At 44.3% G+C, this 15746-nt stretch overlaps 1 protein-coding gene across 4 annotated transcripts in view; it reads right to left on the bottom strand.

Annotated features, from left to right (window-relative positions):
• Positions 1-579: 579 nt before the first annotated feature.
• Positions 580-15746, bottom strand: part of LOC147418498 (ELMO/CED-12 family protein) — a 37182-nt gene continuing 22015 nt past the window's right edge. The window contains exons 2-10 of one of the 4 annotated variants that reach the window (XM_086506665.1): positions 2751-3154; positions 2438-2552; positions 2234-2302; positions 2029-2144; positions 1847-1901; positions 1638-1758; positions 1513-1560; positions 1347-1441; positions 580-1152 (exon numbers count right to left, since the gene is read on the bottom strand). In XM_086506665.1, coding sequence (XP_086362791.1) covers positions 1003-1152; positions 1347-1441; positions 1513-1560; positions 1638-1758; positions 1847-1901; positions 2029-2144; positions 2234-2302; positions 2438-2512 — 729 coding nt within the window. In that variant the 5' untranslated portion in view covers positions 2513-2552; positions 2751-3154 and the 3' untranslated portion in view covers positions 580-1002. The remainder of the gene's footprint in view (positions 1153-1346; positions 1442-1512; positions 1561-1637; positions 1759-1846; positions 1902-2028; positions 2145-2233; positions 2303-2437; positions 2553-2750; positions 3155-15746) is intronic. The other 3 variants (XM_086506667.1, XM_086506666.1, XM_086506664.1) reach the window with 3 other exon arrangements.

Here is a 15746-nt window from a genome sequence, read left to right as displayed (position 1 = left end):
CCCTCCGCCCTCCTCATATGTAGTTTGTCTTCAAATTCATGAAAGGTGCTAGATGCTTTCATATAGCAGTATGATATAAAAGGAAACTATTTAATTAAAAAAAGGAAAAGGAATCACTTGCTTTGCGAGCGCCATATTCAAAGACACTCTTAGCATTTAATTGATATATCAATTTCAAACCAAAATTAGGTCCAATCTCTTACATTTATTGGACTTGATTTTGTAGGGGGGGGAAATCCAACGTCCTTGAGAAATTGTATTTGTCAAGTATCACCTGTTCTGCATAATCTTTTAGGGAGACAGTAAATTAGAAAGCAACAGACGAAAATGCATGAGGTCTCCAGGACCAAGGAAAAAATAACATGACCATGGCTTTAACAAGAAGCTAATGTGTGCACTTTTTAAAGGTCGTCTGCAGTGGATTGCAAAATGGTATGAGAGCTCTAAGCACCTGTCAAAATATGGAAGTAGGTACCAACCACGAGGACAATACCACTTTCCTTGGTCATTGAACAAGCATGCCAAACACTCTGCTCAAACTTCATCTTTCTGAACATGGACAAAAAAACTCAAGAAAAGTGCAGTTAAGCTTCTGAATCCCAGAGGATAAGAGAGCTGAAGCTTTATTGAGTTCCTTGAAAAAAACAAGGAGTGTGATTTACACAATTTAGTACCGCTCTAATTCGATGCACACTTTTAGGGTTACATTATCATGTCAGTAAGTGTATGTGTGCTCATTTCCAGTGGGATTCTACTCCCTCTGCCAATAATCAGCACCCTTCCAGGCTACTAAGCACAAACAATCTCATTGAACAATACTAGCTAGAACTAATTGTGTAAGCCTCTCCAAACCCTGCTTTGGTTACTGACTAGATTATGCATTTGGTATGTGAGTTGTTACAGTTTTGGAAATAAAGAAGGTGATTTAGATCTCGGCTCCTCCTCAAGTCAAAGCGAATCGAGTAAAATGGGATGCTCATGAAGCTAAGAGTTTTCTTGATCTTACAAGTATGCTGATAGAGACGCCTTCTGCCAGTTTTTGTGAGCGAAATCTTCTCGAAGAAGAGTGTATGACGGCATATCTTCAATCCGACCTATGGAATCCATGGTCAATTCTTGTTCAAGTTGCGCACGTGTCGCCTTCATTACAACCTAGCAAATGACAGAGAATCTTATAGACATTGCAAATCAAACACTCTTATGTAAACAAACACTTTAACGAACACACATCAGTAAGAAAATTTACACATATTCTTCCAGACAGGAACAACACACATTTGAGTATATTATGTATCTTTGATTCAGCAGCAATATACAGCATCTAGGGGAGGGAGCTGGAGGCATACATTGAATTCCATATAAGAAGCATGCATTGCAAGCCACAGTGTGTCCATGACTTTGAACGCTACACAATATAGCAGATCAAAAGCTGCCTCCTCTTCTGCAAGCCAAAAGTTTGTGAGCTAAAATCTACTCCGCATTTTGTGGGAGGCACTGCCAAAAGTGACATACCTGCAAGTACTTTCAAAAAAGAGCATCCCATCCACGATCTTGGCTTATCTGTAAAAGTTGAAGACTGACAATCAATTTAGGTGACAAAGATGAAGAGAGCCAAAGAGATCTTGAATCAATCAAACCAGCACGAAGGTCCAGCATCTGAATCAACATAAACGTTATGTTAACACCAGCCACAGCAAATGGATACTCCCAGGTTGACCTCCTCCCACCTTCCTTACTTAGCAGCTGCTGAAATGTCCTCTGCAGAACACAATGAAAAACAACTCTTACAGTTGTACCAAAAACAGAAAAGAAGACTTTACATGTTTAAAAACTGAACAGGACTTACCGGAAATTTCCTTGCAAAAAACAGTAAATTCTCCAGAGAAATGAACCCTCCACCCCTGCATTTCTCCACATATATGTACATCAGATATCAAGTCAATATTGCCATCTAACAAAACCTGCACCCTCGTGTGCGCACAAACACTTTTTAGAAAGTTTAAGTAGCTTGCAGGAGTTTTTTGTAACCTGAAATCAGTGGATGGATCATTGCCCTGCCAGCCCATTATTTTCCACTGATCAGAAACTAGTCCTTCTAAATCAGATTCAGGAAACGCAGCATACCATAGAGCCCGCAACGTCTCCTGATAAGGAATGAGCACTGATCAAGCATTTACTTCATCAAAATTTTTGTGGAAGGGTTTCCTTACTGACAATGGTCAGATAAATGCACCTGATGATCAAGTCGGGCGCTGTCAAATACAGCTTCTAAGCGTGCTTGCAGCCTCCGGAGCCTTTCTTCCTGCCAAATTTGATCTTATTGGCAATTCAATTGGAACGTAAATTCTTGCCCATCTTAACCAAAATTCCTTGGGCAACAAAAAATCGTCACATTTTGATAAAAGAGAATTCAATGCAATAAAAGAAGTTGAAATACTTGGTTGGGTGTGAGATCCACATTTAGGTACTTCTGCCCTTGACCTTTCTGGTGTGCACAGCCGCATAATAGCATATTGCCAACCACTCCTCCCGGGGCGGATTGAAGGTTTTAGCTGCATCAACAATAATGCTAATTATTATTTCCCCACAACCTAAAATAGGAAAGTGCAAACAACCTTAACTTGATTATGCTTGCAAACAAGCTTATCTAATTATTTGCATTCCATTGAAAGAGCAAACTGTCTAGTGTCTTAACCAAAAAGATATAAACAGATATACAAAATTGCCAGGTTCCTGAAAATTTTTCTCACTCTTGCATTTGTTTAACCCAAAGCATGCATCTGTTTAGCCCAAATGCTTTGCAAAGATTGTGGTCCAATGTCCAGCTTTCTTGTCTTCAACGACATCATGGCGCTTCACCAGCCTGTCCAGGGTTCTAGGTCGGATTCCCCAGAACCTCCTGAAATGGCCTATTGGGTGAACAGTTGAGAAAGTGGCCCATGTGGGTACTTTCAATGGCATAGAGCTCTTTGGAGATGGTTAGCCACTCTACTTCTGTTGATAATTGGCTTCAGGCCTCCTTCAGCATACAAAATGGCCCCGTCATTGAGTTGGTGCCGCGTGGTAGAAACCTATAGTTCCATCTGTCGCTACACTTGCAAGCTGTATCTTTGCATACCAACAATCACTGCTGGCTCATGTATTGTACAACACCCTGTCGTTATAAGCACTTTCAGTTGGATGATTTTGATAACCAACACAAATACCACATTACCCTGCCCTGTTTGTCATAGTGCACAGCAAAAGAGAAGGAAATGGAGAGACACAAAAACCAAGAAACTGATCATAGATGCTGGACAGAATGGTGAAAGCAGAAGCACGAGAAGTGATAGCTTTGGTAGGGGGTTTTGTCCTCTATTTTTTTGGGGGGGCGGGGGGGGGGGGGGGGGGGAATTGGAGTGTGATCTCTCTCTCTCTCTCTCTCTCTCTCTCTCTCTCTCTCTCTCTCTCTCCAAGTTAAGACACAAACACCATATATGCTCCTACTTCTTGAGTCGGGATCTCTTCCAATTGAGGTTATGGGCATGGAAAGGGTTGTGGAGTACATGATAAAGATGCGTCAAAACCCCTCACATCGACTTCCTACAATTGCATGGGAAGCAAGCAAAAAAGTTCAAAAGACGCATAAAAGCAAGATCTTGAGCACGGGATGGATGCAAGACATAAAGAAGTGGTTTGGGAGATGGGATGCATTACACTTGCTACATGATGCTTCAATTGACTCTCAAGTGAATGAAGCTTTTCTACAACGCCAATGTATTACGGCTTGGGAGAAATCCGGTGGGTCACGCTTCATACATTACACCACCTATATTGCCCCCAACTACAAAACCATGTTCTTCGCTGAGAGAGGAAACCGTACTCACACTTACATGCTTGAGCCTATTCCATTGTCCGCGATACGCACTATCGCAGCAATTCGGCTTAGCTCCCATTTCCTTCGATGCGAGATAGGGCGTTGGGGCAATGGAGAAGAGTCAAATCGATTGTGCACATTATGCTCACTGCAAGTTCGAGAGTCTGAGTACCACACACTACTAGAGTGCTCAGCTTTTGATCACATCCGAACTTGCTTCTCTCACATTTTCAGCCATAACTTATACCTACACACTTTCCTCTCCCAGCCAAAGTGTGGGCTCTCCATTGCGACTCTCATCACTACAATTTTGGAGCATCGAGAGTCACTCATCAGCCATACACATACTACATCACATGTAACTTTGGTCCCATAGGTCATATTTGACCTCCGAGGACGATAATAAAATCTATCTCTCTCTCTCTCTCTCTCTCTCTCTCTCTCTCTCTCTCTCTCTCTCTCTCTCTCTCTCTTATTTTGTCATTTTTGTTATATCATATTCACCACATTGTAACTTTCTGGTCTCATAGGTCATTCTGGCCTTCTGAAGACGTTAATATAACATTTCATTCATTCTCTCTCTCTCTCTCTCTCTCTCTCTCTCTCTCTCTCTCTCTCTCTCTCTCTCTCTCTCTCATAACAGGTCTTGAGTTCAACTCCTCGTCGGCTAGATCTTTAAGGTCTCTTGGGATAGTTTCCCACGACGTTAAAACTCTCTTCTTCTCGGGTGTGCATGTGGGTGTGTGTGTGTGCGCTAATAAAAAGAGGAAAATGGTATAACCTTTCTATCACCCAAGTGTGGTAGATTGGTTATGCCATTTCCCTCTTGAATAACAGGTATCGAGTTCAACTCCCCGTCGGCTAGATCTTTAAGGTCTCCTGGGATAGTTTCCTACGACATTAAAACTCTCTTCTTCTTCTTCTTCTTCTTCTTCTTTTCTCTCTCTCTCTCTCTCTCTCTCTCTCTCTCTCTCTCTCTCTCTCTCTCTCTCTCTCTCCGTGAGGGTTTTCTGGATACTTGGAGCATGTCTGCTATTGTGCATATCTCCAACGCAGGAGACCCCATGATACTGGGGAATTACTGTACTATCATGATAGGGCACATGCTAACGAGGTGGTATGCATCCATTCTTGAGCAGCAGCTGAGTAGATGGGCAGAGAAAGGAGGCATTCAAGCATCAGGCCAGGCAGGTTTTGAGGAGGGGTTTTTCTACTCTTGATCGTATATCGACACTTAGAGCTGTTATTGAGGAAAGCAGATAGCATGGTAGGAGGATTTAGTGTACCTTCATGGATTTTCGCAAAGCCTTTGATACGGTTCCCAGAGCTCGATTGATGCAAAGATTACAGGAGATGGGAGTACCCACAGAGCTGATCTGGGGAGTCGTGGCTCTGTACAGGATAGTCATGGGGCAGGTTCGTACTCCCGAGGGGTTATCTGAGCATATTCACTTGACTGTTGCAATGAGACAAGGATGCCCACTCTCCCCTACATTGTTTGGTTTGTATGTAGATGAGGTTTCAGATTACATTGAGAGGGGAAGCGCCGGAGGAGCACAGCTAGCAGGGATATGGATCTCATTATTACTGTATGCAGATGATATTGTGTTGATCTCAGATTCACCAGAGGGGATGCAGCGACACTTGGATGCATTGCACATTTTTGCTAGTGATAGCGGCTTGTCGTTGAACCTTGGCAAGACCGAAGTTATGGTGTTCAACACGGCACAGTGGGTCAGGCGATCTGCACCGACCTTCACATATGGTCAGCAGACGGTTGAGTATATAGGTGCATACACTTATCTAGGAGTGGTCTTCAATGATCCAAAGTTCTCCTTAAGGAGAGGAACAGAGACCATACTGACGAGAGCATATGCAACTTTGGGGAGTATGAAGAGGGTGTGTTCGTGTTATGTCCCGCTCATAGGAGAGGGGATCTAGCCTAGATGCCGTCGGGATGGGCATCCAGTGTCCGGGTGGACGTAGTGTGAACATGGCCAGTGTGGCTGGCCATTATTATAAAAGGGAGGCCACGGCCTCATTTGCAGTTATCGACCCCCACTAGCAGAGTGCCAGTTGTTAGCCCGCGAGGCTAGGAGTGCGCGAGGTCACCTCGAGGAGGTGAGGCCGGGTGGTATGGGACACCCGGTCTTACAGGTGCACGCCTACGTCCTCGGACGCTGGCCCCAGCACGGAGGAGCTACCGGATGGTGGCTATGGTCAGGTGGTTCCTCCGACGCGTATCTATAGGCGGTCTGTGTAGCCGGGAGATCCTCTCTCCGCGTTCGTTTCATGGTATCAGAGCCGGCTTGGCTGCACGAAGGACCGTGTGCACACCTACGGATTGGTTCGAGTCGGGGAGCCTTAATTTCACGTAATCTTTAGTGATTAATTTGCTGAAATTACTTACTTTTCTTCTCGAAAGCATGTTTACAGGTAAGAAAATAGTGTCCGGTTGCTGATTTTTGACAAAAAAATCAGCAAATTGGTAGGTGAAAGTGCTGAAAAATGTCAAAAATCAGCAAATTGGTAGGTGAAAGTGCTGAAAAATGGTGGATTACTTACTAAATCGGAGGATTACTTATTGAATTGCTGGTTTTAGATTAAAATTCGGCATGCTGTATCCTTTCGAATCTCTCTTTGTAGGTCCCTCTGTGCGAAGCATAGAGAGAGAGAGAGAGAGAGAGAGAGAGAGAGAGAGAGAGAGAGAGAGAGAGTCACCTTCTTGACTCTGAGCGGTCCTCTCCTCCTCTGTGAGCGTTGAGGCTGCAAAAACGAAGCATGAGAGGCTGGCTCCGAATTGGCGCTCATGAGTATGGTGGACACACGCACCCACGTTGGGTGCACGAGCGGGATTTTTTTTCTCCACGCGGCATCAGCAAGCAGACCAGTGCTCGATTTTTTTTTCAGCATGCGTTGAAGCCTGTTTTTTACGCTATCACTTAAATTTGGTTTGCTTAAATCAACTAACTCTTTTTATTGTAAGTGTGGCCAGGACATTTTGAGTTTTTTAAAGTATGGTATGAAACCTGAGTTTATTAAAAAACTCACTTACAGAGACTCATAAGTTGCAGAAAACTGACTCTTTGACTCTGCTGCTTCTCTCCCACCACTCCTCTCTCTCACCTGCTCGTGCTCCCGCGCTCCCGCCATCACCTGCTCGCCTTCAGACGCTCACGCCGGCGCGTAGAGCTCCTCAAACTTCAACTTTTCGTGAACGGAAAGTGCAGAAAAGGCCCAGTTTCGCGTGAAATTTCAAGTTTTTCACGCACTTTGCCATGGATTCCTCCAGCTCAGATATGCAACATGACGACGGGCCAGGTAATGTTCAAATTCCATTCACGCATGCTCTCTACACATGGATTACAAGTACTTTCTAGAGTTTCGACCAGCGTGTTACCGCTCTGGAAAACACGAACGTTCAGACGAACCTTCGCTTGGTCTCTCTCGAAGGGGTCATACAAGGGCTTAGTTCTAGGCTTACTGCTTTAGAAAATACGGCTCAGTCGACGACTGCGCGTATTTTCAAGAGCGAAACCCATCTCTAGCAATTGCGGACGCAGATTGCTTCTTTTGGGCATTCAGAGGGTGGTCCGACTGCCACAATTCCATACAAAACTAGAAATTTCTCAGGTGAAAAGAAGGAGTGTACATAACTGGCCGTAAATAATTGGCTGCACCAGTGGACCACATACTTTGATCTCCATGGGGAGCATGATGAACAGAGGATTCAGACGATTCCTCTCTATCTGCGCAGTAAGGCGCTTACCTGGTGGCGCAACATGACAGAGAAGCCTACGATGTGGACTGACTTTTGTGTGAAATTCAAGAGGGATTTCGCCAAAATGGATCCTTTGAAAGCCTATGCCAAACTGCATAGTCTTTCGATGAAACCTCTGTCTTTTGATAAGTATACGACAGCTTTCAAGGAGGCGCTCACCTTCTGCAAGGTGGATTCTACGCACGTTGTGCACATGTACCTGCTAGGATTGCATGAGGATTACCGTTGGGCCTTAAGGACAAAGCCCCGACTGACGTCGAGGATGCAGTGGCAAAGGCCAGGACGTTCCATTTGATGAATGGAGCGAACTATGAGAAGAAAAGAACTGCGGACCATCAATCCGGTGAGGGCACTTCGAGGAAGCGACCCCGATCCCAGCATAAGTCCAAATCACCGTCGAGATCTTCTCAAGAGAAGAAGAAAGCCAAAAATGCTTCAGTTGCTGATGCAGTGAAGAAGGGGGCTTGCTTCGGATGTGGCCAGACGGGTCACCAAATCAAAGATTGCCCCAAGAAGAAGACGAAGAAACCGCAAGGCCATCCTTCGGTTCAAATTCACGAGATCTCAGGTAACTCTGATGTTATTCAAGTTGAAATCCATCATTTAGCGCACAATTCATGCACTAATTGTACTTTTAGCACCAAAGTATTTGATAAGCACGATCTTCTCCGTTTCCCCGGGAAGATCAATGGTCACGACATGACCGTACTCCTTGATAATGGAAGCTCACACAATTTTGTAGATGCAAAATTGGTGCAGAAACTGAGCTTGTGGACGCGAGACAGTGACCATGAGTATCGCGTGAAGATGGCTCGTGGCGTGGATACGGATGTATGGAATCGCATGGTTCCAGGCTTGTTGCTCGAGCTAGTTGCTTACAAAGAGAACCTGGATTTCCACATCATACGCCTGGACAGAGAAAATGTAATTTTAGGAATTCCATGGTTTTATGATAAACAAGACTCATTGTATATAGACTATGTACATCACTCTCTTGTTTTTGTTAAGCAGAACATGCCTCATGTATCTGTTTCGCTTTGTAATCAAAAGTCTGTACATAATGGTTTTGCAATACCAATTATTACTGCTTTGAAAATGTATAAAGAAATAAAGTCTTCTGATGTTGACTTTTATCAATGTGTACCATCTGCTTGGTTTGATTCGTTAGTGCCAAGGTTGCATCCGTACATACATACGGATCTATACAGTACAGTACAGCCGTACGGTACGGTTCCGTACGTACGGATAGATAGTGTACGTTTTTTTTTTAAAATAGAAATTTATTTATTTATTTATTTTGTTTTTTTTATTTTTGGGCAATGGACTAAAGTTTATTGTATTATATAGTGTATTTCCATTTTTCTATCTTTTTGATGGTAGAGTCTAGACTGGTCACTATAGTATGATGTATCCATCTTTGAATGAGGATTGATAATCAATCCTCAATCTTAACTCTTTATGTTTTATGTATTTTGACTCCGGTATCATGGTATATTGAAGTTTTAACTTTTAACTTTTCGCAATCGTGACTCATGTTTAGTGCTATTGAAATTTGACTAAGTGATGTATTCTAAGAGTTAAGTACGGATAACATTTGAAGCAGTATCTAATGGACATTGAAGCAGTATCTAATGGATGTTTGAAGTAGTATCTATGTCTAGACTCTATGTAGTTCTTAGTATGTATAGGCTGAAAAAGGCTAAAGTCACTATTCTTTTTGTTGTTACAAATGTTACGTACTGGTCACGTACCTTAAAGGCTGATCCGTACAGAAGTACGTACCTTACGTACTGATTACGTACCGTACACTCCGTACCTTTCCACCTTGATTAGTGCTTGGTACTTCTGTCACTGAATTTCGTAAAAATGTTTCATGTTCTTCTGTTGAACTTGGGGATTCCGACGAATCCAACCTTATCCGAGAAATCATGACTGATTTCAAGGATGTTTTTCCTGATGATCTACCTCCTGGCTTGCCGCCTTCGAGAGGAGTAGATCATGGCATTGAGCTGGTGGCTGGTAGTCAACCCTTCTCAAAGCAACCCTATCGGTTTAGTAAAACCGAGGAGGCGAGATTCAACGACAGCTGAAAGATTATCTTGACAGTGGTTTTGTTCGGCCAAGTAAGTCCCCGTGGGGAGCGCCAGTGTTACTTTCCCGAAAGAAGGATAACACTATGCGCTTCTGCATGGATTACAAGGGGTTGAATAAGCTCACTGTCAAGAACAAGTATCCGCTTCCGCGCATGGACGATCTGATAGATCGGCTCCATGGAGCATTGTATTTTACAAAGATAGACCTGCGATCACGCTATCATCAGATATGGATCAAACTGGAAGATATTCTTAAGATAGGCTTCCATACGCGTTATGGTCACTACGAGTTTTTGGTCTTGCCTTTTGGTTTGACCAATGCTTCAGCTACGTTTCAACAGATGATGAATGATCTATTGAGACCAATTTTAGGCAACTTCGTTGTTGTATTTCTCGATGACATCTTGATCTACAGCCGAAGCTTGCCTGAGCACCTAGCGCATATACGCACTGTTCTCGAAGTACTGAGGACTGAGAAGCTTTACGCTAAGGCTTCTAAGTGTGAATTCTTTAGGAAAGAGATTCTGTACTTGGGTCATATCATTACTCGCGACGGAATTCGCGTTGACCCTGAAAAGTTGGATAAAGTGCGAAATTGGCCCATTCTGAAGAATGTACGCCAAGTAAAGTCCTTTTTAGGCTTTACTGGATTCTTTCGCAAGTTTATCAAGGATTACTCTAGAGTTGTTGCTCCGTTTACGCAACTTTTAAAAGGAGGGGTGAAAGGACCAAAGACTTCGAGTCCTCATCGTAAAGGTAATCCCCCTCTTGTCTGGAGTGAGCGTCTCGACGAGAGCTTTCGGACACTAAAGCACTTAGTGACTACTGCGTCAATATTGCACATTGTGGATCCTTGCAAACCGTTTGTGGTTGAAACGGATGCTAGTGATTATGCTATTGGTGCGGCATTATACCAGGATGGACGTCCTGTTGCGTTTGAAAGTAAGAAACTTTCTGACGCCGAGATGCGTTATCCAACGTATGAGAAGGAGCTTTACGCCGTAGTCCACGCCCTGAGGAAATGGCGGCACTACTTGTATGGCTCTACGTTTGTTGCATGGACAGATACGCTATATTTGTGATCAGGGTGATCTCAACGGCCGGAAGGCTAGATGGGTTGAGCTTATGCAAGAGTTTGACTTTGAGATCCATTACAAAAAAGGATCCAGCAAACGAGTTGCCAATGCGCTCAGCAGGATTCCTGAGGTCAATGCCTTGTCTATGGCTGAAATCTCGACGGATTTCTATCTCTCTCTCCGAGGGCTATGTCGTTCCAATGGCCATTTTGGCAAGATATGGAACGAGGTCGAAGCGGGGCATGACTCGCATACAGGCTTGGGTGGTCCGGAGACCCAAGTGAGTCGTGCTGGAGAGACGAGATAACGACAATATTCCATTAGAGGTGGACTATTGTTCAGAAATGGTAAAGTCTGCGTGCCGGAAATCGATGAGGTTCGACAAAGGATTTTGTCCGAATGCCACGATGTTCCTAGCACTGGGCACCCAGGCATCCAGAGAACTTTGGCTTTGGTCAGGCTTTGGTCAAACGATATTTCTATTGGCCAAGAATGCACTCTTACATAGACAGCTATGTGAAGAGATGCGCTCAGTGTCAAGTCAATAAGGCAGAGCGCCTTAGGAAAGCTGGCCTGCTACATCCATTGGAAATCCCCGATGCCAAGTGGCAAAGTATTTCCATGGACTTCTGAAACCGGCCCGTGGGGCGGTAGGCGTTGGCTTTCATCCGAAATTCTTTACTTTAGACACACACACAGAGCACTTTGCAAAAAGAACTTGCGACGGGAATTAACACTTGAATACACACACGGCTCGGAAGCTAGAATGCCCCGAGCAGACGCCGACAACCTGTAGGCCCCAAAATTGGCGTCCCTTTCGGTATTTCTGTATACTTTGAGAGGGTAAATTTACGAAGTAGAGTCCTAGGAATCCTTTGTCTATATCCAACTAGATACCACTTGATTTGGCCAAATTTCGATAGCATAACAGTCCCAAAACATGCTCGAAACCAATTCCCCTGCTGGAACTCACTTCCATTGGCATAAACCCTTTGATTCCTGCCCAATAATAGTAAATTCAGCACGCTGTATTTATTGGTTTTTGCCTTGTTTTCAGCCCCAAACAATCCCTTGACTATCCTCTGCCAGTGGGGCACTATTCCCAATGGTCCTGGCGTCCGTATGGCTGAAAAACAGTCAATTTACAACGCATACACATCGCTGAAAACGCACTTGTACGGTGAGGTTATGACCCTCATCGGTGCCTGCTTTGGAGTAGTAGTTAGCTACCCCTCTTCCTGCTCAAGGAGGCTCTTGCCTCAGCACAAAAGCATGAAACCACACAGCTGTACATCAGTCAAATGAAGAGCCCTCTTGTGGGGCATCACATAACTACACGTAGGGGAGAGAGAGAGCAGTGTGTAGTGTGCAGGTCATCAATCCTAGCACCACACTGTACATAGAGAGGAAAGCAAGCACTCCATAGCTCTTAACCTGTGATGACAGGTTCTCAATGAAGCATCCCCCCAACATAAATCGAGCGCCCCTTCTGCTGCCCTTGACCTGTAATGCATCTGTGAACAAATAGATGCAAAAAGGGGAACATTTCCATGGCTGCCAAAACCTGCGTATCGTTGAAAACGCAGCAAAACAGCCTTGCAAACACCCATCTTGTTAACCCTCACAGCTCACGGACACCCTATCACCTACAACGGACGTTGTAACCTACGACGGACGTTGTAACCTACGACGGATGTTGTATTATTTACTTGGTAGAGTCCGGTACCGAACTTGTCGGTCAAATAGGAAAAGGGTACGAGTGATTGTCGATGAGAGGCGCACTCTAACTGGAACATTCAAGGGATTAGTTGGCTAAGCATGGGCGCCCAAGTGTGAATGGGGCGAGCTCATATAAAAGTCAACTAAACCTAAAATTCACTTATTCTCTCATTTGTGCAATTGAAGAGTGCTCTTGCTCCATCTCCATCTTCTTCTTCTTCATCTCCTTGTGTGTGTGTATGCGTGAGAGAGAGAGAGAGAGTGTGTGTGCGATCGAGCATTGCGGAGGTACGACGGCGGCGAGGCGGTTGAGCGCGGCGTAGTGGCGTCTCCCTCTTCTTCGCGGCGAGGAATCCTCCACGACAGCAAGCGTAGAGCGGTGAGTGACACACCAACGCCATCTTTGAGCTTACTAGTTTAGGCTTATTGTGTGCTTGGAGCCATTTGTAGATCACACACAGTGTATCGGCAAGTTCCTTGCATTGACACGTGCGACATACGCACACATTTTTGGCGCCGTTGTCGAGGAATGCGATACACTAAGCTTGAATGGCACTCTGTGCTTCTTTTGTGGTGCAATTTCAATTGTAGGAAAGGTAAGGAAGGAGGGTGTGTGTGTTGAGAAGAAGGATTTTGTGTTACTACTATGTATTTTTTTTATTAATGAAGTTTTCGAAGATACTGTGTTTTTTCTCTGTGTAAGGTGTTAGTATTAAGGTTGTTAGTTCTGTGTAATGTAATGTACAGTAAGTAGGAAGTAGATTTGTGAGAGCTAATAGAGTATGTTAGTGTGTAACAGTAGGTGTATTAGTTGGAAGTAGGTAGGTAGAGTGTGTGTGCTAGCGCGCAGGCCATGGCGACCTTATCCCAAAAAAAAATTAAAAATTAAAATTAAAAAAATTAAAAAAAAAATTAAAGGTAGGACCGGGATCGGGAATTTCTTCCAAATCCAAACCCGGACCCAAGCCCAAGCTCAAGCTCAGGTTTAGGCATCTATCGCCCTTTAAAATTACGAATTTTAGCTTCACACGTAGCTAAAAATCGACCTTTTTTTAGGACCAATGGAGCTTGAGGTGACCGAACGTTGTGCTATAAAGCACACCGCGACCCTCTGAGTGATACGCTCATTTTGAGCTATCACACACTTTAATCAAAAAAATCAATCATTAAAAAACATTAAAAACGTAAAAAACACGAGTGAAAACGGACGCTTAAAAAAGTAAGCGGTTAACCTTCGAGGTTATTCGCCGACGCTTGTAGGGTGCCAAAGACACATGCATCTGCGCTCTAGTCGTGTGCTAGAGATGGAGCAACTAGAGAGAATTTCGACTTACGCGAGTTCTCGATATCCACCTACTTTAGGTTCCGGGCCCTCGTAAGGGACCCAAGGTAGTACAAACCAAAACCCGAACATAGCGGCTAGTGACTCTTCCTCTGACTACGACATCATGGAGGGTTTCCCAATGTCTAATCCCGATAGCTCAAGCCAAGACATGCATGCCATGGGCCCACGGTCCGGGCCGAGCGTGCTTAGCCGCTTGAAGGAAACCTTTAGTAGAGCCACTCGCTTTGAACATGGAGCTAATGATGTAAATGAGGGGGGTGGAGAAGTAAATTCTCCATTCATGACCAACGTAGACCCTATGCCCTTAGAGAATGTGCACATGAATACCTGACTCTTCAGAGGTATTTCCCTCCGAGGTCATATTACCCGATGGTAGAAGCCTTGCCGAAGTGCAAGAGGTTGAGCGGTATATCCTTGCAGCGAAGGAAAAGGAAGTCGAGAGCTTACGCAAGGCGGAGCAACGAAGAGAGTTAAAAGCGAAAGCCCCTATGTCAATATGCTTGCTAAGAGAGCAATCAAGTGATAGCTTTACCTTTCCAAGTCTAGCTCATCTTTCTTTTGATGACACCACGGCTACCATGCCTACTCCAATGATGGGCATGCCAAGAAACACGCCATGGACCTCATTTGTTAGTAAAGCACCGCTACATGGTAGCTCAATACCTGCAACAGTACCTACAAGTGTGTACCAATCGTATGCACCTATGGGTCATCGCACTCATGTAGTCCCTACCCCTCCCATTGTTTCAACAACCTATGCTCCACAACCACAACACCCAAGTTCTTATTTCCATGGGACTATACCGGCTAGCATTAGCATGTCACATCCAACATCTGCTAAGCCTAGGGCCACACATATGAACTTTGGGCCACCACATAGCACAACATTGTACCCAACGTGGAACCCAAGGGCTTCCTATGCACCAAGCCCAATGCCAATACCTACTCCACATGTAGTCTCTGGAGCACCTCCACCCACGGTGCCTGCTCGCTTAGGTGACTTGGCAACATTCGCTCAAGCTATTGGTCGATCTATTGCTGAGAATATGCATAACACGCTTGATAGAGAGCCTAGAAGTAAGGCAGTACAAATAGCCAAGCTCACACAAAAATTTAGTGGAGACGGAGATGTGAGAAAGCATATCGAAGTGTTTGAACAAATATGCGATTCTCTAGGAGAACACAATGACCTACATAAGAGTAATGCTTTAAGCCTAACCTTAAGTGGGAAGGCAGGGGATTGGTATAGAACCCTAAGGGTGGAAGAAAAAACGATTTACCCTACTCTTAGGAGACTGTTCTTGAAAGAATACATACGAGAGGGAGTGCTTTGGGGTGTAGCCTCTCAGCTCCAGAAAGCCCAACGAGAGGAAGGAGAGTTAGTGAGAGACTTTATTAGTCGCTTGAAGCATTTAAATTCTCATTGTAATCCAAATGAGCGCTTCAATAATAATCAATTGCTTGATAGATTCATTAGGGGCTTACGACATGAGGATATCTACAATGGCCTAGTCATTAGAGGTATCACCACTTGGGAAGCAGTCACCACCAATGCGATCCAATTGGAGGATAATTTAATGATTCAAGGAGAAAGAGTGTCTGTTGAGCCTAAATCTATTAGCTCGCAAGCATCATGGCATCAACCAATGACCTAAAGCCTATTGCTAAGGAGCCAAAAATATCTGAGATGACTTTAGCAGATCTCACCAAGGCTATTCAAGAGAGTCTTAGAGACAATCGTGCTCCGCAAAACAATCATATGTATCCTTCCCATTGATGTGCCTCCTAGAGGTATTCTTTGTGTTTCCTAGTGTGTACAAGAACGTGTTGCTGTGGTTAGGATTTTGACCTTCATGGAATCTTTATCTCAACTCAC

This window comes from Adiantum capillus-veneris, chromosome 30, assembly GCF_014529385.1.
Source record: "Adiantum capillus-veneris isolate H3 chromosome 30, ASM1452938v2, whole genome shotgun sequence".
NCBI classification, from domain to species: Eukaryota; Viridiplantae; Streptophyta; class Polypodiopsida; order Polypodiales; family Pteridaceae; genus Adiantum; species Adiantum capillus-veneris.
This window is presented reverse-complemented; position numbering and strand designations above follow the sequence as displayed.